The sequence below is a fragment of the Limanda limanda genome, chromosome 3 (genome assembly GCF_963576545.1).
Source record: "Limanda limanda chromosome 3, fLimLim1.1, whole genome shotgun sequence".
Classification (NCBI taxonomy): Eukaryota; Metazoa; Chordata; class Actinopteri; order Pleuronectiformes; family Pleuronectidae; genus Limanda; species Limanda limanda.
The window spans coordinates 20,835,318-20,860,425 of record NC_083638.1 but is presented as its reverse complement, the minus strand read 5'-3'; the positions used below and the strand labels follow the sequence as shown (position 1 = coordinate 20,860,425).

Here is a 25,108-nt window from a genome sequence, read left to right as displayed (position 1 = left end):
TGATAAACACTGACAGGCAGCTGTTCCCTCAGTATCATGTTACCGAGCGCACATGTGAGGTTTGCCTGTGTGATGTGAAGCGGAGACCCGAGTAGAGAATCATCTGAATCACCAGCGACACACGATGGAGCCTGTTATCACCATCACCCCCGGTACGTCCCGTCGACACGTGGTCTGTTTGGTCTGTTTGGTAGTGAGTCGCCACATGTCGCAGCGGAGCACGTGTTCATGTTTGTGTGTCGGTCGAGGCCGAGTCGTGCTCCGGTCGATCAGACCCGAGTCTACATGTGAACTGTGTGTAACATGTGGATCAGAACCGAGTCTAACATGTGGATCAGACTCGAGTCTAACATGTGGATCAGAATCGAGTCTAACATGTGGACCCGCCGTGTGTTGTATTCAGGGGCCTCCAAGTGGGACATCCGCCAGCTGGTGTGGGACTACATCGAGGAGAAGAACCTGGCCAACTTCCCGAGGCCTGTGCACAACCGGATCCCCAACTTCAAGGCACGTTGCGCCCGCTTCCTCCCCCCGGGAGCCACGTGACCCGCAGCGGGTCGCTCGGATGCACCGTCATAGATATATGTACACCGTCACGTTTAATGTCCACGCACCACGGATGTGTGTCCTTCACGGGCGGATTCCGCTCCACGTTTGTACGGAGACCACGTGGTAGCTGGAAGCCACACGCAGTCACTTCCAAACACAACTCGAGAGGACGAGACTCACGTTTAACACAGAGTTCCTCAGAACCAGACCGACTACCCAACTAGACTAGGAGAACAGTACTATATAGATATATCATGGGATTTTATAAAAAAAAAAAAAAATGTCATATTAATATCCAAGTGCATTAAGTGGAATATGAAAGCGTTTATCCAACAGCCTAATACTGTATCATATTTTCAAGAATTACAACAAAGTAACTCACGTTTAACACAGAGTTCCTCAGAACGAGACCGACTTAACAACTAGACTAGGAGAACAGTACTATATAGATATATCATGGGATTTTATAAAAAAAAAAAAAAAAATTTCATAATATCCAAGTGCATTAAGTGGAATATGAAAGCGTTTATCCAACAGCCTAATACTGTATCATATTTTCAAGAATTACAACAAAGTAACTCACGTTTAACACAGAGTTCCTTAGAACGAGACCGACTTAACAACTAGACTAGGAGAACAGTAGTAGCCTATATAGATATATATCATGGTATTTTATAAAAAAAATATATATATATTTTCATATTAATTAAGATGCATTTATTTGTCCCAAACAAATGCACAGACATGCACAAGCACACTCATGCAAGGAGGGAAATTTAACCTCTGCTTTTAACCCATCTGGTGCAGGACACACAGAGCACTGGGCAGCCGTGTACGGCGCCCGGGGAGCAGATGTTGGGGGAGTAAGGTGCCTTGCTCAGGGGCACTAGACAGGGTAGGGAGAATCCTCTTGGATTTTTGGACAGATCAATCCAGGTTCGTCTTTTTGTGGTTTCTCCGTGGAGTCGAACCAGAGACCTTTTCTGCCCTAATATTCAAGTGCATTAAGTGGAATATGAAAGCGTTTATCCAACAGTCTAATACTGTATCATATTTTCAAGAATTTAAAAAAAATTAACTTTATCAGCCATCAACTTGATGATTTTAATGATTGAAGCTAAGAATAATAATTCTACATTTATTTAAATAGCGTCCTGGTTTATATTTTGGATGGTATATCAGCATGTTGGTATCTAGGTTAACATGACGCTTATGGATGTAAATATGCCACATCACTCTTACAATAAGAAATGGCTGGAGCGTTAAAATAAACAATCTCTTTATGAAACCACATTTAAATTAACTGGGTTGTGATTTTTTAGTTTGATTCAAACAGCACAGACTCATAATCGTCACGATCCCTGAATTATTCCTGAGAAATGAACAAGTGTTGAACACAGTTGGATCAGCATCCCGATCCTCGTCAAAATTGAATGGGTCCTTTCCAGGGTCATAATCCATCCAGTACTTTTTGCGTAATCTTATTAATTTAGAGACAAATGCAGATCAAAATTTAACCTCCTTGGCAGAGCTAATTATGGCATCCGGGTATTTTACTGACTGTGTTGAATTTACAAAGACTAATTTCCCTGCTATTTGTACATCCATGCATCTCTCTTGCTGTGCATTCAATGGCCAGGGTGCAAGTCAAGCATGTGACAGGCTTGCAGACCTGCAGGAGTTCAAGTCCAGCCAGACAGTCAAAGTAAACCCAGACGCACCCCAGAAGCAGGCGCGCTTTGTGACACTGGAAGTAAGTGAACTGTGTTTGTGTGTGTATATACATGTGAATATCATCCTCCTCTCCTTCCAACCAGGGGGCCTTCACAGCCTGTGCCAAGGTCGCTGAGCTGGAAGAGTTCACCAACACACCTGAGGTGAAGGTGGATCCGGACAAACCTCTGGAGGGGGCTCGGCTGGCAGTGCTGCAGGTAGCACTGCATTCTGGGAAAAAGCTCAGATCCACAGAGCCTCAAGTTGTACTGCAGATTTAGACTTTCTTATCTGTTTTGTAACCATGTCAATTCCACCCACATGTAGGGGTTTAAATTGGATATTTATTATTTGTTATAGAAAAGCATCTGATTGACATTTAAGGCACAGCTATACTTTGCATCTACTGAATTAGAATACCAATTTGTTTTTTTTCCCCATCACTCACTGAATTACTTCCAATCCTTTATCAATCTGCTATTGTGTTGAATTACTGCAGATGTCTGTTGGATAATTTTTGAATATCCTCTCCAGGCTCAGAAGACTTTACTGGTCCCGACACCTCGGCTGCGTACGGGTCTTTTCAACAAGATTACTCCTCCTGAAGGGGCCAACAAAGAACAGCTACGCGTTTGCTCTTCCTCTCAGGTTTGAACCCATTTTGATCAAATTTTTTAGGACTCATAAACTCCAAACTTTTACGCTGTTTCCATTTTCATCTCTCTCCATCGGTTCTGCCCTTCTCCTTCAGGGTGTGAGAGACTTCAGTGTGCCTGTTGGCCTTGATGCGAAGGTGAAGGTAGATCTGGTGGTGGTTGGCTCAGTGGCGGTGTCAGAAAAAGGTAACCGGTTGGCATTTCTCCCAAGGTTTCAACACCTCAATGTACCAATACTATGAAACACTGCAAACATGTTACAAATTTGACCTTTAAATGGGAGTGGCGCATTGTGCAGGGGTTAGCACTGTCACCTAACAGCAAGAAGGTTCCACGGTTTGAATCCAAGCTCCTCAGGGGTTTGCCTGTTCTCCCTTTGTTCAGGGTCGGTTTTCTCCAGGTACTTGAGCTTCCTCCCACAGTCCAAGGACATGCACATTGAGGTTAGGTTAAGTGGACACTCTAAATTGACTGTAGATGTAAATATGAGGCTGAATGGTCGTTTGTCTCTATCGTCTGTGATACGCTGGCGACCTGTCCTGGGCGTACCCTGCCTCTCGTCCAATGTCAGCCTTGATTGGCTCTAGCACCCGTGACGGCTCTTACAGGATAAGCGGTATAGATAACGCATGGATCGTATAATGATAATGACAAACGTATTGTTTATAACCCCTTTCAAAAGACCATTAGAAAGTGCTTTACAAGACTCGTATTAAGATTTCAGGCAAAAATAGGAAACTATATGAAAATCGCACAACGTTGGGGCAGAAATATAAGAAACAATGATACACATGAAGAGTCAAATGAAATAACACATTTTAAAATTATTAAAATAATCAGTAAGGTCTACACCCAGGTATTTATGAATGTAACCTATAAAATACCTAAAGTGTGATCGATCAGTAGTACTTTTAGTGTTTTCACCATACAGATTTAACTCTGTGAGAAGCAGAATCATCAATGTCTGATATACTGGCATGGTGCAGATGAATGTGACTGCACATTCACTGTCTTATTAAAAACAGACTGATAAACCTGAACTTTTTCAATTTGATGTTACATGTTCCAGCGGTTGTTTAGTACAGTGTTGAAAATGACATTTTGAAGGGACAGATTGAAGTTGTGTGACAAAGGTTCTCATGTTAAATATTGTGTTGCGGTGGTTGTAGCACTGAGACGTCCTGTCAGAGATTTGAGGAGGAACCCTTATGAAAAAGGGGGCAGGTGTGTGTGATCAATCCATTTGGCTCCTTAGTTCTGCTCTGTTCTTACCACTCTTCCTAAATTGTCTCATCACTCATAATGCATTTTTGGTCTTCATCAAAATGCCTGGAGATAACTGGTGCAGTGCTCTGGCTGGACAGATATGTTTACCATACATTTCCAAATAGCGCCAAGTGTACGCCGCCACATGGTTCTCATAAAGGGTTTGTTGCACTGGGTTCCTCCATGTTCCCATCAGACTACATTTAACTAAGTTTTTTTCATAAATTGAAAACATTACAACAGCTGCCCTTTACATTGCGGTGTGGTATAATTCAGTGCAGTTTTTACATTAAAATCCTTTTTCTTTTTTGAATTTTTTGAACTTAGTGCAGATGTTGCCACTTTCAGCTTTATACACATGAAATTAATCTGTTACACTGGTGGAGAGAAAATACTTTGTTGCCACTACAGAACACAGTTAGGAAAAAATAAGGTAAAAGGTATAAACTACTATACATTGAGCAATTTAAATCTATAAAAAATGTGAATAGACAAATGCACAAATACAAATATGCAAGGTAAAATGTCTGAATCATACTACAGGTCTATCTTAGGTGTGCACTGCTGAACTCTGTATACAAATACTGACTTAACACATTTCCATGGCCTCTGCTCCTCTTGTAGGCTTACGGATTGGAAAGGGAGAGGGCTACGCTGATCTGGAGTATGGCATGATGGCTTCAATGGGAGCTGTGGATGACTCAACTGTGGTGGTTACTGTGGTTCATGACTGCCAGGTCAGTGGACCCTACTGAACAAACAAGTAGTTTTTATCGAACTTGGTTGTTTTTTGTTATCAAATAAAAAACGTTACAAACACTATAGCCTTAAAAATGCAGAAAAATGTTACAAAAATAAAACGAGTCTTCAATTGACACAGACGTGAGTTAAGTAATATTTAGAAGTAAGAAATCATAATTTCAACTTACAAATGTCATCTATCTTAAATGTTGAAACTGTACTGTACCGGTTTGGTGGAAAACCGGTACAGGGCTAATGTGTATATATGTGCTTTAGGTGTTGGACATTCCAGAGGAGCTGATGGAAAGTCATGACCTGACCGTGGACTACATCCTCACACCCACCAGAGTTATCAAAACCAATTGCCAGTCACCCAAGCCACAGGGAATCATCTGGACTAAGGTACATTTAAGTCCCTTTCTTTGTCGTGTTATGTGCTACTGTAAATTTACAAGATGGTTATTCAGGTTAGTTGATTCATGTGGGCACCATAGTAACCAAAGAGGTGACCTGTGAACCCTGGTTTCTCTTCCTCCCTTTATTTTGTGTCATCTATCCAATGATGGCTTAAACAGCCCAAAAGAAAAAAAGTGTATTGAAAAATGCACAAACTCATTAACTTTACGTTTAACTTAAAGGCAACCCATCATAGTTTCAAAACTTTAGTGTTTAGTTTAGTGTTCCTAAAATGTGGAGCAGTTGTATTGGCTGTGTATTAGTATGCAAACGGAGGAATATTTTACAATGATAAATAATACATGAAATAAGAGTATCTTGTACATCCTTTAATAGTTAAAACAAATTATCTGAACTATAGCGCACAGATGTTTAACAGCAGGTGGACACAAGCAGACGTAAAGATGCCCCATAAAATTGTAGACATTAAAAATACCTAAGTCATAAGTGTAAGCAATGATAAGAGTGAGGGCTGAATTCAATTTACTTGCTGTAATTTCAGGGCCCTGGTGTCGTGCATGTGTTCACGCAACTGAGACAGTTTCTCTTTAAAGGGTCTACTACATTTTAGAACCTCTGATTACTGACCATTTGGATTTAGCTAATATTTGATGTTATTTGTGGTTTATGTGAAAACATTCAGGTACATTTACGCAATTTCAACCCTATATGGTCATGTATGTGGTGTTGTGGTGTTGAAATGTATCAATATTGGGTCGACAACTAAAACAAAATGATCCCACTGCAAACCAAAACCTGTCTGACAGCACAGCATTTTGTTTATGTAGTGTGTTTTATATTGTGGCGCAGTTTCAGGTGTCTTCTAGTCTGATCTAAGGAGCAGCCTACTCATCTTTATGACTCTTTCATGAGATCAGATGTAAACTGGGAGAGCAGCTTTTCTACAGAGATGCTCCCATTAATACTGTTAAGTGCTTCTCTTTGGTAGACACTGCCCTCTAATGGACATTATACCACACCGCAGCAGAGCACCTCGACATTCAATCTGTTCACTTTTTTTAAGCGGGTATATTTTTAATAATACATATTGTATTTTTTATATACAGTGTATACGGTGCCTCTGCAGTAAATATCCCTCTTTAAAACTCAAAAGTGAAAATCATCCAGAGAAAAATGGCCCAAATAAGTATCAACTGTGTGTAGTTTTAAAACTTCATCTTAATCCACTTCTAATTTACTGACACTGGCAGCGAGATACCATGTGCTTTTCCACCTCATTATTTGTCTTTAATTGGACATTGTTGGGTATTCTTATCATGTGGAGAGTTTGTATGTAACCTCTTAGTTTCCTTCAGACACGCATGTAAGTAAACAGGACCCAGTGACCTCACAGGCAGGAAGGCCATGTCTGATCATCAAAGCCGCCCTCTGCCCAGCCAGCTCGGCTCTGCAGGGGCAGGGGAATGACAGGTCAAGCAGGCCAATGTAAAAACAATAGCCCTGTATATCCTTTACAGGACTGGTCAGTATCAAAGGCTGCCGACACACTTAAAGGCCCAACAAATCAAAGGCAGACTTTATTTTTAACTGCTTGGGAAATGTAATGTCCTGCTGCTATAAAGAAAGTTATAAATGTACCATGGGCTGGGACCAGGATGGAATAATGGTAATTCATTTGTCAGCTTTTCCCCTTTTTGTTTTTCTAATTTAAGTCATTTGTAGGTATCCAGGGCTGTTTGTTTGCTGTGAGTGTGAGAGGGAGAGAGAGAGACCCCTCCTCTTTCAGACTCACCGAGCTTGTCCATGTTTTGTGTCTTCAGCTGGACACTGAAAAGCTGGAGAAGATTCCCATCCTGAAGGAACTGCGTGATCTGGAGGAACAGCTTGGAAAGGATGTAACGCTGGGGGAGGTGCCTCCTGCTGGAGAGCCTGGTCTTCACGCCGGTCCACCCAAAAGACAAACCAGGAGGAGGCCAAGGCAGAACACTCAGCAGGATGATGAGGGGGAATCCAGACAGGAGAATAGAGGAGAGGGAGAACAGAGATCCAGACCACGTCCACCTAGAGTGAGGAAAGACAACAGAGGAGAGGGCAGGAGAGAGGATGCGGGAGAAGGCGGTGAGAGAGGAAAGGGGAGAGGTGGATGGAGGGAGAAGGGCCAAGAGGAAAGGGAGGGCGAGGTCGTGTCTCAGCGTAAGCTCCCCCTGAGTGTGACCACAGTTTACCTGGGGGGGATCCCTGCAGGGATACGTGTTAGTGAGCTGAAAACTGCCCTCAGAGAGAGGGAGGCCGCTCCGCTGAGGCTCACCTGGCAAGGAGCTCAACACAGGGCCTTCCTTGACTACAGCGACCCCCAGGTTGCAGAGCAGGCCCTGGAGGCTCTGCAGGGTCTCAGTCTGAATGGTCAGAGTCTGCAGGCTGAGCTGGCCAAGAGCCAACGAGGGGGGAAGAGGTCTGGACAGTCCAATAGGAGACCAAGACCATCAGCAGCTGAGAAACCGATTGCGGCATCAACAGATAGCCAGGGTGAAGCAGCTGAGGAGAATAGCACAGAGCAGTAATAACACAGGACAGGAAGTATTAAGGATGGTGCAACCTTTAACACCTTCACAAGAGTTAAGCTGGGTTTTTAATTTTTCTAGATTTATTTACAAGAGGACCTCGTTTCTAAAGAAAAAATGTTCAACACAGACTGCGAAAGTGACAATATGTGAATATATCATGCAACAGCAATATGTAAACATATAACGGCTGAGTCGCAGCATCAAAGTATTTCACTACATATTTTTTTTGTTCATACTTAACCAACTCACCTGAGTGCCTTGTCTTATTGACACACACCTGGTCTGTGTCCCGAGAGCCCTCATTTTCCGAAGGTGATTTTTTTTTTTTCCAGTAATTCATTGTATAAGGCTTCCTCTCTTTTATTTCCACAACCAGCTATCAGTAGTTCCTCCTCCAGTCGCGTTGCAGACCTGTTTGTCTTATTTTCCTGAAACTCAATACATTTAAAGAAGAGCCAGCCAGTTTTTGTTGCAGTTAGCGCCACCCTGTGGCCACTTACTCAATTTATATACCCCAGATAATGCCTGGCTCATGAGGCATGGCAGTAAAAATAATTTGTCTACTAATAATACACAGTATATCCATATATACCACAGTTTTTGACCACAAAAGTTATGAATTGACCATGACCACTCTATACTACTTTTTTTCAGCATTTGACACAAGTTGCCATAAATCACAAGTAGTTTCAACCAAATGTAGAGGATGGGAAAACACCTGCAAAACTTCAGGCTACCTCCTAATTTGATTATAGACAATATAATGCATTTAATTAGCCATGATTTAAGGGTGCATTAGAATTTTGTTTTTTTTAAGTTGTATTTGCACATTAGTCTGAATTTATGCATTATCTAAAAATAAACATGATTGTCTATCTATATTATATCAATATCTTAAGCTATTTTATTTTATTTAAGAATAAGACATTTGGAGGATTGTTAAGAGCCGAAGCTCCTTGATTTTTGTTTTCTGTGCTTTCGACTTACTAAGTTTTTTTTCAGTGTGTGCATTCGAGCAGTGATTTGTACCGTTATTGATAAAACTGTCTCCATGACTTTCTCTCTGGTTAGTAACTATTAGTTTGAGAGAAGAGATACATGGCTGCACTGTTACAATCTTCATGTATCTGTTTGTAATGCATTTCACAGTAACACTCTTCACTAAAGAGTTTGGCTGTACCTGTTCGGTCTCGGTGTCTTTATTTTTAAGCAAAGAATGAATGGGATGGATGTTGAATCTTCAAAAATCCTTCACTGTCTCACCAGTTGTAACAAAAGCCTCAAACTATCATGACAATATCACAATTACCCTTCTGATGAGGCAGTAATTAAAGGTGAGATGTTAAACTTAAACATCTGAGATCACTAATGAAATTGATTAAACACAGCGGGGTGATTGTTTGGAACAAATCATCAAAATTCTACTTTTGAACTTTGAATTGGTGTATCTGCCCTGAGACTGTTTTACCAAATCATGCAGCAAATGTGACGTTTAACTTTTGCCTTGATTTGAGAGCAGCTATATCCGTATTAGATGATTGTTTGACAGTATAATTAAAAAATCCAACCATATCCCATGCACAGAATGCAAACCACCTATCCAGACCTTGGTGCCTGTGTCTTGTACCCCTCATGTTTTTCTTCTGCACAGGAATTACCTGTTAAACTGCCACTCTCGTGTCGGTCTGCAGTGCCAGAGAAGTGTCCTCTGTTTTCTCTGAGATCTCGTTTGTGTTGAGGCACACAAGCACACAGCATGTCTGTCTGCACAGGGCAGGTCTCAGGCTTTTTATGGAGCTGTCATCCAGGCCTGGCCGGGGAACAGCTGTGGAGCCACATCTCTCTCTCCCTCGATCCCGCCAGAGCACTGAACCTCGGTAAATGTCATCAGTTAGTTAATGTGCCGTTCCACATTCTGCTGAGCCTGCTGCCCCTGTGCTCCATGGCATTTTACTGGGGTTCAGTCAGTGGTCAGTGTTGTGTCCCGATAAGCTGCACATGTATCCAAACAGAGGACGTTACATCCTTTTATATGTCTGCACATAAACCTTTACAGCATGACTTACAAATTGAAATTAACAAGAGAACTCGTCTTAAATTACATCTCAGTGACCTAATCTAATTTACATGAGGTGGGGATCACTGTAATCCGAGTGAACCATGTTGAGGCTAAACAAAATACATCGCCGCCTGCCATGTTTTTGACTGCATGAGCACCTGTTGCCTTCATCTGATTCTCTGAAACTAAAATGATCCAAATTCTAAAATTTATCAAGACTTCTATTCATTTGTTCCAGTTTGGATTTATATTTCCTCAATTTGCCTAAACTATATGCAGCAATTTAGTCATGCTAATCTGATAACACTAACAGTGGATTTTAAAGCTGTCATAATCAAGGACTGTGATAAAGAGCATTTAGTAAAAGTAGATCTGCCTTAAAAGGCCATAATTCCTGGATGTGATATGTTTTCACTTCATAATTTGTTTGCATGTTTAATCCTGTGCATTCACTATGAATGTTAATGTGGCCATTTCTGATATTTAAGTAGTAAAGAGCGTTTTCTCTCAAATAGGATAAGAGTTTTGCCTGTAGCATTAATGTAAAACCTATTGAACTTAATTTAATTTATATTTAGAGGTTGTAAGTATAAGTTTTAAATTTCGATTTTCTTAAAACCCTGTCAGTGTGCAGGTTTTGAACAGTTGATTCATCATGGAGACCCCTTAATATCATTTAAGAAAATTAAGTTATATCAGCACCATTTATTATCATCCCACCAGGATACTGTACAGAAATATATATATACATTTAAAAATCCCCTGCACAACTGCACAACGACTTAGTGCTGAAGGTTTTGACTCTTTAACTAAACGAGTGAGACTCGTTACGACTCAAGTGTCGCCTGAACTCCCACATATCCAGGAATTTACATTTAACTTTTGAAACCATGATGTTAATCTGCATGAATTACGAATTATTTTGTGGGAGAAACCGATTTCTACCTCTAATCAGTTTACAACAACAGTCTCGAGTTGCTCCTACAGGTGAGAACTGGACCGTCATTGTGAAAACCCTCCAACAGTGTAGACCCCGTGCATGTAAACTTTGGGTTTTACATGTTTGTCTTCATTATCGCTCCTGATCAGACCCACGTTAACGGCTACATTTTAAAACAATGATAAATGTATCAATTAAAATATCACTTGTGTAAAAATGCTGCTAATTTATTACAAATGCAGCATTTAGTAAGGAAATGGTACAAATTGCCCCACTTTTCAAATCTTTCTCATTTTATGTTGATGTTGTAATAATGGTCACATGTCCTAAAATCTACAGAGATTTTCCCTTTTTGCGGTACCACCCACCCCCCACCTCCACACGAAATTATAGGGGTGTGTGGAAAAAAAAGAAATATGCATTTTTTGTGTGGATGCAGGCTCAAACAGCCCAACAGATATATTTTATTTCTTACAAATCATTTGTTGTAATATATATAGCCCTAAAAATCAGCCCTCACTGATGGACCCTCGCTAATTTTCCTAACAATATATAATAATATATACAGTGCCGAAAGTAATGGATCTACATGTATCTAACACAAAAACAACAGAACAGTGCTTACAATATATCCTCAATTTTCATTTTTCAAAACAAATAAGCGTTCTGACAAATATTGCCAATAAACCATATACCTCCTTGGCCAATTCGCCTGAAATTAAAAATACGTAGGCCTACAGAATAAATAAAAAAAGTCGCGCTTATAGGCTATTCAAAAAGTGCCTTCATCGTTTTTACACAGTATAAATGGACCTACAGTATATGCGTAATGTCCATAAAAGTTCAAATTCAAGAGCAAGAGAATTCAAAGAGCCTCAGTCTAGTTTGTCAAAGAGAATAAAAGTAAAAACTTCAGACAGAGAAAAGTAGTGTGCTTTTTTTTTCTTTTTTTTTTCTTTACATTGGCCTATTTTAACAAGAAGAATAAACATGGAGAGAAGAAAGTGTGAAGTGGTGGCTGTAGTCATCCGCTCTGCAGGACTAAGTACCAAACAGCAGCAGGGTGTCACGGCCTAGGCTTCACCCCGCTGGTCGATGATGTTGATGACATGACGTTTTTCTTTCTTTATTATTATATATTATTATTATGTGGTTGTTGTGTGATTGGCCTGTCTCCGTGGCTTTTACGCTGCGTAAAACAGCGCAGAGGAGTAGTCCGGTCTACTCGACGCAGTCTCCAGGCCCAGCGGCGTCATGCCTCTGTGCGGCTCTCAGTGGTTTTTCTTTTTTTGTGGGTTTTTTTGTTTTGCTCGTTTGTTCTAGTTTCAGTTCACTCGGGCTGCGTGGCTCGAGTCCGCAGACGTGTCCGCGTCCCATCACATGACGCACGGCTTGATGTCCTGGTAGGAGACCTGCTGGTGGTGGTAGTAGGAGCCGCTGCTCGGGGAGTGCATCGCCGAGGACGCCATGGCGTTGAAGGAGAAGACGAACTCCTTTCGGTCACACATGCTGGGAGACTGGGAATGGTACCGAGGAATACCTGCACACAGGGGGTTGGAAAACACGGATTAAAAACAGCTCAATTCTATTGGGAGATTTTATTTAAACTTTTAAGAACCTGAATCTTCCCAAGAATGAGAATATACATTTTCAGTCTATAATATTGTCTTAAGTTCTGGGAGGAAAAAGTAATACAATTATTTTAATATGTATATATATATTACAATAACTGTGCTTTACTCTTTTTTTTTTACTTTTACGTACTGGATGTCCCTTAAAGAAGCCATAACCTTGACTTTGATTAAACATTTTTTTAAATAATACAATAACAAGGGATGGGAGTATATTATAATTAAATGCTGTATACACCCAAATGGATATTTTTCATACAGGCGTCGACCATAATTCAAACTTTATACTTTAACATGCCTATCATATTATATTTCTTGAATAAAGCTGTGTCTTTTCCCCCCTGACTCGCATGTGAGTGTTTCTCATGGAGCCGAGGCCCATTTAGCAGGCACCATTAACATTGTCAAAGTGGAGGCGGACTCTGCAGAGATAATTGACATCGGCCCTCTTGCACGCCAGTCCCGGAGGACTTGTGGGGCCTCGGGGCGAGACTTGCTGGACCTAACCGCGCTTGTTTGTCTTTGCCCGGAGATTGGCAAGGCTCTAAACTGTCCCGGCAGACCCTCGCTGCCCTTATGTGCCTCCAGTCTCTCTCCCTCTCCTCCCCCAGAAACTTAGAAGGAAATGCATAGTTTCATTTGGTTGCATCATTTTCCTTGATGATCTTGATTTGAATTAACCTTCCGTTTTGTGCAGTAGTGATAAGCCAGTGTTTAGTGATTTAAAAAATAAATACAAGGCAAATTAAAACCTCCGGGAACTCCATTTCCGTTATGTCCATGTTGGCATTAGACCTTACAAATCTGCATGCTTGACAATATAGGAAATCTTCTTTTAACTATCTACAGACAAATATATCTACAGACAAATATATATAAATAAATAATCCTGCTACATATTTGTCCCTTAGTTTTCCCCTTTCTTAAAAAAGTTGTTTACACTTTTATGCAGCACTGTACAGGTTTGTTTGCGTAGTACATTTGGACCTACCTTGTAAATCTGTGGTGCTGTGCCCGTTCTGGTGCAGGTACGGCTGCTCTAGGGAGTGGGTGGGCAGGCTGGGCTGCAGTGAGTTGCCCCCGGGGTTACAGGGAGACAGAGGCTGCTGCTTGATGTAAGAAGACCCGTTGTTCAGCGAGGCCGTGGGGGCCGGAGCCCAGGCCGAGGCCGAGCTCGAGTAGACGGGGTGAGGCTCCATGACTCCCCCGCTGGTGAGCAGAGGGGAGCCGGAGTTGTCGTGGTGGGAATAGTCATTCCCGGTGGATCCCGTACAACTTCCCATGTAGGAATGTCCACTGTTCGTCGACAAGTGTGACATGGAGTGCCCGGACAGACCCATCCCCTCCATGTTACCTGCCAAGTGTCCATTCATCATCCCGATCCCGGTGTCCAGGGACAGGGTGTTGGGCGGGCAGGACAGGCCCCCGCCGCCTCCCTGGAAGTTGTAGGACTCGGGGATGTGGTTGAATCCCAGGCCGTTCATCATGCTGTACATGGGCTTCAGCGCCTGGCACTTGCGCCTGAAGCCCCTGGGTCTCCTTCTGAAGGAGCCCTCCTCGAACATAAACTCGCTGGCCGGGTCGATAGTCCAGTAGTGGCCCTTCCCTGGCCGGCCGAGGCCCTTGGGCAGCTTGATGAAGCACTCGTTCAGGGACAAGTTGTGACGCACGGAGTTCTTCCATCCCTGGTACGAGCCCCTGAAGAACGGGAAGCGGCTCTGCAGGAACTGGTATATCTCACTGAGCGTCAGCCGCTTGGTCGGAGAGCTCTGGATCGCCATGACTATCAGAGCGATGTATGAATACGGAGGTTTCTCTGGCCGACGGATCCCTGCGTTTGTCTTCTTGGTTTTCGTGGTGGAGGAGGCGGTTTCCATCACCGCCGTCTGTCCGTGCGGCTTCTCCGGGGCAGACATGGGGCTGCTCTGGGCAGGAGGCTGTGCTGGGGGCTGCTGGATCTCTGCCGTCATTAGTTAAACTTCGTATTCGAGTCGGTAAACAAAACAATTGCTTCTTTCCGCCTATAAACACGTTAAAGTCGGCTACTTATGAGGTGGCACACAGAGTTTAAAAAAAATACTACAAAAGCGAACGTTAAGTCAAAACTCAAAAAGTCAAAAAGTCAAAAGTGGAGCCTTGTCTTCTTCACCGTGTCTTCGTCCCCTTGGTTCAGTCCTGCAGGACCGCCTTGTACGGGATGAGGAGCAGAACAGGAGCCGCTTTCCACTTCACTTGGTGTGTTGTCGTGCGTCCGAGGAGCTCACTTTTTACTTATCTGTTGCCATCAGCGCATTGGAAGCTGGATGTCTTGGCCATCCTAATGTTGGGACCCGCCCAGATCCCTCCTCCTCCAGTGGTGGGCTGTGAGCATGCACATCTGTGTGCGTTCACTTTTCAGGGGAATGTTTTCCCCCTTCTTTACGTTTAAAGTTAGGGAACATATATCCCATAGGCCCTGTAACAACTTGTATAGCTTATATCATTTACATTAGAGTATTATAATTTTTTTTATCTGATAATATGATTAGACACTATTAATAGTAAGTACACCGATATGGTCTTTTGATGCAAATAAGATTTTCTTGTTTTATAACAAGACTTTATTTTAATTTTCTTTAACATTGTATATTATGATATAAAATGTGTGTATTCATAAACCTGCTGGCTTGTGTCTCTCCACTGCAGGCTCCAAGGCTGTGGAAATGGTAAATAGGTCAAGTCTCAAGTCATGGTTATTAAACCGATGAAATATTTCATAAAAACGTTTTGGTGCGTGAAAAGTTTAGCAGGATACTTTCCCCTTCATATTCCAAACCAGCCTCCCGATTTCTGTAAAAGATAGACAGGAACATCGGCAGGATGTTTATACAGCAGAATGTAAACATTTTCCCTGGCCTTCTTTAAATAAAAAATCAAGCAAATGCCCCGTTAGATCAGCTAATACTCAATCTGACGCGATATGTCCGTGTGTACGCTGCGTCTTGTGCGGATGCAGGACATTTTTACGCATGAATATTGTTTGTGTAACGCAGTCATAATATTTACGCAGGGACGCAGGAGGAGTGAACAGCGAACATGCCGAGCTGTGAGCGCAGAAACTCGGACTGGGACCTGAGCTGGAGGCAGGCAGTTGTACCATCGAATGATCCGGGATATAAAGTAAGGTGAATTTAATGCTTTTCTGTCCTAAAGCCACCAGCACATCTGCGGCCCTGCTTTATTTCAGAGCCACGGTGGAAAATCTGAGCTGTTCACTTTGTTTTACGTGACATAATACGTTAAAGGATAATTAGAAAAACGAAGCCCGTATTGAGCCTTGAACTCTGCGATTTTTTCCCCCCTTTAACAAAGTTATAATTCCTTCAGAAGAGCATGCGCACCGGTTTGTTTATCTGTTTGTCGTTCCAAAGTCCAAAAGCATGATTTTAGTTCGATTACTGGCTTTTCTACAGCTGTGCAGTGAGAGCTACTGAAAGACGATCAGTCCATAACCTACAACTGTTGACAGTAGGTTGCTTATTGTTCCCTGGAGATCTCGATCGCTGCAGCCTGTAATCTTTTGCCTCTCCGTGGCTTCGGGTTAGACGAGCTGACTGTGTCTATATCTCTGTCGGCATTACTGTTGAGTGGATGCTTATGATGGGGGCTAGTATGAATATTATGGAATATAAAGCTGGAGTAAACCGTGCAGGTACAGCTTTGCATGTTTTGCTCTGTGCGTAAAAGTAGAGTATGTTTAGCGACTCCATTGCCTGTGCGTAAAAGTCTCATTTGCGCGTAAAATATACATGAAGTTATGTTGATGAAATTCAAATAAGCACATTAAAATAAAATATCAGTTTAAAAGAGCAGTAGCAGATGGTTTATTGGTGTAAATTTGAACTGTCAGTCCCAAAACAAGAATGGATGGTTGTCCTTATTCGCCACAAGGGAAGCGAGAAAACAATTAATTGTCAAATTTTCTTTGTGAACCCAAAAGGTGACAGACGTGCCACTGTTAGTTTTCGCTGTTGCAGAGGAGATTTAAACCTTCGGATAAATGAATGTGAGTATTGTTTTAACCGGTGCCTGCTCGGCCACTCGCCTGGAGTGAGGGCCACACATTTATCAGCGTAAGGGACCACCCAGCGCGCACCAGGAGCAGGCGCGCTCCCGTCCTCCCTCTGCCCACTGCATTTAATTACCGATGATGACTTCATTCCATTATGGCTCTTTTTTTCTCAGTCGCTCTTTCGCCCCATACCATGTTATTCTTTCCTTGTTTTTTAGATATATATACCCTATATTGAGGTGTACATATTTTTAGCTTGCATGCCAATAAGCTGCAGTGCCTGTAATGTTTATTAAAAACAAGCTCTGGATGGAGATGCGCTGCTCCCTGCTGCATTTTTCTTCACCAAATAAAAAGCAGAGAAATCAATATTTGTATTTCTTCCCATACTGTTGAAGTTTGATTTTAAATAGTGATGACAATTATACGCATTCTCACAAAATCAGAGAGATTCATCAACAAAAAAATAAAATTGTTTACCTATGCATGTATCCATATATATATATATTTTAACATTTAACTCCTTCATAACGGTAAAGCCAAGAGGAATTCCCACCAGAGATTCGGTGGCCGATTGTGTTAGACATTTCTGAGGCTTGAGTCCCAAGGTCAGAGCGTCCCTGCTGCTGCATCGCAGACGAAGTCGTGCACTTTTCCATGACGTCCCATCATGAAATATTTGACAGCGCTGCATCCTCAGGAATGCTCGGCCACTTAGGTAATAATAATAATAATAATAATTCATTTTATTTGTAAGGCACACTTCATCCGAGGATCTCAGAGTGCCACAAGTACATAGTTAAAAACAAAGTCCTAAAAAACTCAACTCAAAGTAAAAACACCTTCTTGAATAAAAAGGTTTTTAGGCCAGTCTTAAAAGAGTCCAGGGTCTGTGTTGCCCTCAGGTGGTCAGGGAGACCATTCCATAGGCGGGGCGCTGCTGAGCAAAAGGCCCGGTCGCCCATGGTGCGGAGCTTGGTGTTGGGAACCCGAAGGAGCGAGCTGGTTGTAGATCTGAGGGTGCGGGTGGAGGTTTGGGGAGTGATGAGTTCTTGTAGGTAGGGAGGTGCATGTCCATTTATGCAGTTATAGGTGAGGAGTAGGACTTTGTATTCAATCCGGGTTGAGACAGGGAGCCAGTGGAGTGAGTGGAGGTGGAGGTGCACCGCAGCGCGCACGGTCCTGACAGGTTTTCCGGACAGCACCGTTACTAGATTCACTGGAGATTTAGCCTCTCCCCCCCTCAAATCCACGATGCTGCAATATTCTGCAGGCACAAATATCCCTTATTGGTCACAGTCTTGTAAAATGGCACACGGCACCAACAGGACAAAACCTATAATTTAGCCATGTTCCTTGTATTCCACAATCTGACGATCACTGCGGTGCCTATATTCCAGTTTTTACGATGCATCCATTATGATTATGTAACTAATTTCTGAGGATATCATTTCTCTTTTCTCCATTTAATAAATATTGTTGATATCACAGCAGGCGCTGCACGCTCCAACACTTCATCAGAGAAAGTCACAACACGGTTACCGTCAGCATTATTCCTGATTCATACCAATTAGACGAATTACACCCGGCGGATTATGGATCCAGCAGCAGCAGCGGTCAGCATGTGGTCCAAGCAACAAAAATAAGACTATTTGTGAGATGAGGCCCCATCCAAGGGGATTATGAACAACATAAAAGAAGAAATCAGATTGTTTTTTATAAACAAATGATCTTGTTTAGAAAATAAGTCAGTTTCCCTCCTCGGTGGTGAGAGAGGGCGGCATGAGGGTCAGCGAGAGGCCGAGGGACTTTGTTTGGAGGTGATCGATCAAGTTTATCCGCCTTGAACTTCAGTCAAGTTATATGGCACGATCTTTAAAAATAAATAAATAATACTAAATACAATTATTATATTTTGAATGTTTACACGCCGATAACGTCCTTCTACAAATATAGATATTGCGCACACAATTGACGCTATTGCCCTTAATAAAGTGGTGATAAAAAGTTTAACCTTTTTGCTAACGTTCTTTAAAGTGAATTAATACTGTAGTATTCTTTAAAAAACACACAACAATAATTAGTAAAATTAAAAAGCGTTTTGGAATTAGTCTGAGAGCCTGCAAATGATTTTGAATTGGATAGTAAAATATATTTTTAAAGGCCGATACAACACCTAGATCTGTCTGTTTTTAACTTGATGTGATTTTCTCATGGTATGTATGATTTAAAGTGGGAGAGACAAGTATGCAAACAATGTAAACAACTCTCTGTGAGGCGACAAGCTGTCGGTTTTCTCCCAAAATAAAAAAAATGGTGTAATAGAGAAAAAACTGCTGCTGTTTTATCTACTCTTTATATTATAAGAATCCTGAAAGTAATAAACGTGATTTTTAAAGTTGATTTTGATCAACATTTCTTACAAAAAAAAATACACTAATCGTATTTATAGATATGTTTGACGTGTTTTTTAAAAGGACATTTAAGGGTGAACGAGAAATCCTAGTGTCTCTGACTGAGGTGCGTCCTAATTGGACTGGACTCATCTGGCGCTTGGTGTCTCCAGTGTCGCCTGCGCTTCAGACAGCTCTGTCGCGTTAATTGAAACCAGTGTAACATGGAGAGGTGGGCACCCCCTCATCACTTTCCCTGCGCTGTAGGTGGCCGTGTATATTTTCGTTGAAGTGGTGTTTATGTGAACGAGAACGGACGGGATTGCTCGCAGACCGCTGATTGCGCGCACTGGGCCGCTCCGTGCGTGTGATGGGCACCACCCTCCCCAGTAATCAGCCGCAGCACCAGTGCGAGCTATGGCTTTTTAATCTCCTTGGCGCGATATCTGTCCGGTGCTTTGTTGTATGTACAGGCGCGAAGTAAAGTAGTTCCCCGGTGCAGACTCCCACATGTATTCATCTGTTAAATATTTACTTCCATGCAATGTGCATGTGTGGTATGGAAATATGGAGGAATCATTGAAATAACTGGTCTGCAAACATATACACTACCGAAGTGTCCTTGAGCACAACACTGGCCCCAGACAGCTGCAGGTAAAACCGACTCATCTGAGTTTAAATCCGGGGAAACCAGAACCAAATATCAGTCCATCTTTCCAGGCTGAGGTTCATGTCGCAGGTGCTGCAGCCTGGTGGGAAGACGAAGGAGTTTATTAAACTGAACTCAGTTACGTTAAGATAGGACTGTTATTTTTCGTTTGATTTTATTTGTTAAAATATCTCTTACATCAAGATAGAGCCTTTGTAATTTAACATTTGCTTGATACAAGGACTTTATCGCACAGATCCACTGATTCCAAAAATGTTTGGACCGGTTAAACACAGTCTTATTTAAATATAACCACAGTTATCACCATATAATCAACACCCCTTTAATATTTATTTAAAACATTGCAGTGCATTTAACATTCATCATTTTAATACGTCCATATTGTTTGTTGAATAACTGAATGCTTCCCTTTGGTACAATTCACTTGTCACATCTGTCTCTGCTGCACGCCTGCAGTAACAGCAATGGCCAATAAAGCAGCTTATAACTGACTATTGGATATTACTATTATAATTTTCTTATCCATATTTGCACATATTTAAATGTAGCTATACAGTTAAGTTTATAATTGATAATAAAATCATTTAGATATGATACATATTGTGAAATATTTTCCGACCTTCTGCAGCAGAGATACAATGATCAGTATACAAGGTTGTTTGCTTTTTGACATCTGTTTCTTCTATTATGGAGCATTTAGCGCAGGTATAGACATTTATTTTTGGTCAAAAAAGGCCACAGCACTTCAGAAATAGAGCTCATCATAAAACATATGAGTCATTAATGATACAGTGAGAATCCTCCCAAGGCCTCAGTGTCTGGTGTGTTATTGTCAAATTAAATATAGACTGCTCAAATAGTCAGATCACCTCTGTCTTATTCCTGCATTCACTAATTTCACGTGTTACATGTTAAAGCAGATTTGGTTTGGTTTTCAAAATCGTCTTCCTTTGACAGTCTGATGTTGAGAAGAGAACCTTTCAGACAATGGGGAAAAAAGAATAAAGGCCTATAGTCAATGTAAAATTCTTTCTGGTTTATTTTGTGATCATAGGCTGGACCACATAATTTGACATGAAGGACAGCAGTGGGGAGGATTTGGCAGTTTCAGAGGTTTTACAAATTCCAAACTGTCCCAATGTGGTTAGCACTTGCAGGGAAAATGTTCCATAATTTTAAATACCTATTTAAATAGACTGTTCGCTGAAAATTGGTATTTTCAGTGAGTTGGCAAGCTGCGTTAGTGTAACACAGGAAGAAAGACACACAAAGCGCGGAAAAAACTATTAAAGCAATATAAATGTGCAGATATAAATTGCTTCAAGCTTAGACTTCAAGGTTGATGCGTGGACAAAAAGGTGTTTGTGGGTTCAGTGTTGGTTTTTAATGGCCGGTGGACAGATGATCTGTCTTTGAATTAAAGCCAATGTGATGAAATGTATAAAAGATATATAAGCTAATGATATTGCTAGAGTGTTTCAATGAAATGCATTTGTGGAGATTTTAAGGACATTATTGGTTTATTGATAATATATTTATATATATATTTGTTAAATATAATACAAGAAACATGACAGGGATGTATTGAAAAAAATCCCTGGTGTGTGTGGTCATCTGAGATAATGAAAAATATTAACACCGAGTCCTTTTGGCTAAATATCAAATGTTACACGTCCCTTAAATTTAAAGTTTCCATTGTTGTGTTTCTGTGTGGTCTTCAGAAACATGGATAACACTAGATGTAATACGGAGGTCACAGAGAAACTCTTTTTTTAAGGCTTCATTGTGTGTTGATGTTGAATAATCAAACACTGTGGGATTTATGGACCATATAAAGCATCAATTTCTCCAAAGTGTCATTCTCTCGAAATGTACAATATAAAAATCCCAATTAAAGTACATTTGTATTTCAATTCTGATGGAAATCATTATATTAAATAAAATTCCAACATTGCTGTGTTTACGATGTGAAAGCAGTTTTGTGTGACCACCTCTGCAGGTACAACGCATTAATGACAACAGGAGGGTTTAGATAAAAACCCTTGTGCACTGCTGCCATATAAGGCCAAAACACACAAGGAGACTTTCCTTCAGACACTTCCTTGGCGCTCTGCTTCACTGCGCTCCACTGTGGCCTTTTTCTAAGAAGAGTCGGTCCCACACAGTGAGTGGGAGCCTGTTTGGTGCCCCACCCTGCAGCCCTGCACACCTCCCAGGGCCGCTCCATCATGGTCTGTGTGATGCAGGGAGAGACATCAATAATAAGAGCTGAAGCAGAAACCACAGTGGAGAACACAAAAGAGAGAGGGAGGGCAGACGCAGGCCACAACCGGCCCTGCTGCAGGTTAGCCCCTTTTGATTTTGCCCTGATGGCCGTTTGATGGGTGCATATAGGGCGACATGGGTTTATACGTATATGTGTTTACACGCGTGTTTACGTAATATGCATGGTGTTTACACGCAGCTCACCAGCCCTTTTTTTCTTCACTCTGAAGGGGGATTTTCCTGTGGCAAGCAGCTTCGGAAAAAGCAATTAAGAATTCCCAAACAGTCCACCACAATGGGAGATATCATTTGTGCAATGTGTGTTCCATGTCCCATGCAGTTCTAGTCTGGAATGGCCTGGCTATTTTTAATCTGCGCACAACCCGAACCCACCTACAGACAAACCACAAATTGAATGAAGGGGAGGGGGGGTGAGTGGGCCTGGTAATTGTCTATTGTGGAGCTCAAACTCCCCTGTCCTGCCATAAACAGCTCGGTAGTTCACAACTCGATACCCAGCGCTCCAGCCGGTTTGAAATGAGGGCATATCCTCATTGTCTGTGGGAACCCAAAGCCAGGCCAGTGGTTGGAATCAGTCAGGAATGCTCTGGGATGGTAACTGGATTCGGTTGTAATGCCCGGCTCTCCACAGCGGAACACTAGGGTGGGAAAAAGGCCGAGAGCATTTCCTGAGTGGAGGGGGGTCCCAGTGAAGCATCACACGCATGGGCATCGTGTGACAGGGATCCTGCCAGGTTTTAGCCTATGATCCCGAGTGAAGAGAGGAGCAGAGAAAGAGCACAGATGTGGGAGAGGTTTGGTGGGTGAGGCGGGCAGTGCCAGGGAAAGACATGAGAGGACAGAGCCGAGACTGAAGAGACAAAAATACTGTAGATGTTGGTGAAGCGTGAAGGAAGAGCCAGTCAGAGGTTGAAGAGGAGGAGAGAACTGTATTGTGTAGAAGTTGTTGAATGTATCGGGTTATTTCACACAATCGGACTCGCTGGGCATTAACTGAAAGTTGTTGGAAATTGTCAGTAATGCTTCATTATCTATGTTTAATGTATTTCCCCGCTCCTTATATACAAACCTTTATGTTTAGCTGTACCATATTAATGAAGTGAAATAATATGGAATAGGAACCCTCCTTCAAAACAAGTATAAAGTGACTTTAATAGAACTTGTAAATGTTATTGGTTCAGTGACAAAAGATAATGAACAGAGAGAAAAAGGTATATTAACAACGGGGTGTCTATATACAGTAAGTCAGACCGTCACTGGGCCAAATGGCTAAACAATGGCTAAACAATCAGATAAATCCTAGGTGACAATATAGTGTCTCTTTTATATTCTAGACATTTCTCTTGCACCTGCCTGTGAGAAACTCCCTGACTTCAACTCATCAATGTCCTGTCAACTGTCAAGCCACTAGCTGCCATGTGCCTTCACATGAGGTAAGACCTGACCAATATCAGTCAAATTTTATCCTGCACAAACTTCATTAAACCCATTAAAGTCATCAGGGGTGATAGTCCGAATGTCAAACTTAACACTACACTACAATGTAGCTTTGGATTATTTGTTTGACTCATGGCTGCTCTACAAAATAGAAAACCATGCTGCTTTGGCTGCAGATGGTGATTACCTTGATGTTATAATCTAACATAAAAAGAAATAGCAATCAGAAGCTTTTCTTTTATTATTTCAAAAGGGATCAAATCTCAGTTGGGAAAGTTGAACGTTAACTATTGTAGAAGTGTGCGTGTGTGTGTGTGTCTGTGTGTAGTGTGTGTGTTTTCATTACACTGAGTTATGACTCTGCGGGTAAGGGCTTTGACGTTTGTGGTAAACTGTGTCTGGCTGACAAAAAATATATAATAATATCACAAAAATATAGATGCTGCGTCTCTTCAGGACACATTCTCTCTTCACACTCATTTGCATCCCAGAAAATAATCATGTTTCCATCTGCAGCAGGAGTTGCTGGCTTGATTGCCATAGACCACATTTTAATCTCATTTCAATGAGCAGTGCAGCAGACTGTAGATAATTGGGAAGGGGAAAGGGAAAGGAAAAATACTATGCTTGTGATTTTGTTTGTCCATAATGATAATAATAGGGCGTCCATGATTCCACCTGTGTCTTTGTGTCTGTTTTTCTGTGCACATTATCATGTGTGTCCATGGCTGCATTGTGTGTACAATAGGTGTGTATAAGTCTTTGGTTTGTGTGTCTGTAAAGGGCTGTGCAGCCCCGCACAGCCCTTTACAGACACCGACTGCAGCTACTAGTTCATGTATTGGAGCATATGAGAATGTTGCTGACTAAATATTTGTGAGTGTGTGTGTGTGTGTGTGTGTGTGTGTGTGTGTGTGTGTCCAGGCTACTGCTGGCAGCCACAGGTTGCTCTCTTTGGCTTGTGTAAATGTTGTGACGATTCTGGGAGGAATCTTACCCTATACTTGTCGAAGGGCTTTTTATTTCCACCTGCTACCGGCCTCCTTTCCGTTGCTCTGCTCTATAACAATGGCAGTGGGAAAGCTGTGGAGTGCAAAGTGATTGATGTTGCACTGTATTTGGCCCTTCTTCAGATTGGGGCCTGGGAGGAAGTGGCTATCCCTCCCTTCCACTGACTACCCCTGCAATAACTCAGGGCTCAAGAGGGCAGCGTGATGATCAGAACTAAGACATCCCATTTTTATAAAATGCCAATCGGCCTAATAGACAGGTCGACAGGTTTATATAAACAAGGTTTCCCAGCGTATAAATCAATTTGCCACAAGATAAAACAGAAGGTAATTTATGCCACACAATTGAATCCAACTTTATCCTCTCCATCTTGTCTCCGACCATCACTCTTTCTCTCGCCCTGTCTGGGGGAAAAGCGATAACAGGCTCATCACGACTGCATTCTTTCCATTTTGGTGAAGAGCAGCGTGGCATATAAGGTAATCTATCATCCAAATTGTCTGTCTCTCCCTCTCCCTCTTTCTAACTGTGTTTCTCTTCCTCTAGGTTGGAGTGGGCAGGCCTGCGGCTTTGGCCACAGGAAGCTGTGAATTCTTAGCAGAATGGAAGATGTCTTATGGGGAGACATACTGGCCCCCCACCTACCCACTCACCACCTCAAAACGACCCCTGACCTCTCCTTGTGTTTATATCAGACCATGGAAGTGAGAAATAGTGATGAGTC

At 41.9% G+C, this 25,108-nt stretch overlaps 2 protein-coding genes across 2 annotated transcripts; one reads left to right on the top strand and one right to left on the bottom strand.

Moving 5' to 3' along the window:
* Positions 1-9,085, top strand: mthfsd (methenyltetrahydrofolate synthetase domain containing). Its single transcript, XM_061067879.1, has 8 exons — positions 1-152; positions 404-507; positions 2,367-2,480; positions 2,797-2,910; positions 3,014-3,104; positions 4,809-4,921; positions 5,202-5,327; positions 7,163-9,085. Exons 1-8 carry the CDS (start codon positions 125-127, stop codon positions 7,901-7,903), a joined length of 1,431 nt encoding a protein of 476 aa, XP_060923862.1. The 5' UTR covers positions 1-124; the 3' UTR covers positions 7,904-9,085.
* A 1,589-nt stretch (positions 9,086-10,674) lies between these two features.
* Positions 10,675-14,810, bottom strand: foxf1 (forkhead box F1). The gene is made up of 2 exons (XM_061068005.1): positions 13,528-14,810; positions 10,675-12,445 (listed from the first exon to the last, which is right to left on the bottom strand). The coding sequence occupies exons 1-2, from the start codon at positions 14,504-14,506 to the stop codon at positions 12,282-12,284; spliced, it is 1,143 nt and encodes a 380-aa protein (XP_060923988.1). The 5' UTR covers positions 14,507-14,810; the 3' UTR covers positions 10,675-12,281.
* Positions 14,811-25,108: the final 10,298 nt, after the last annotated feature.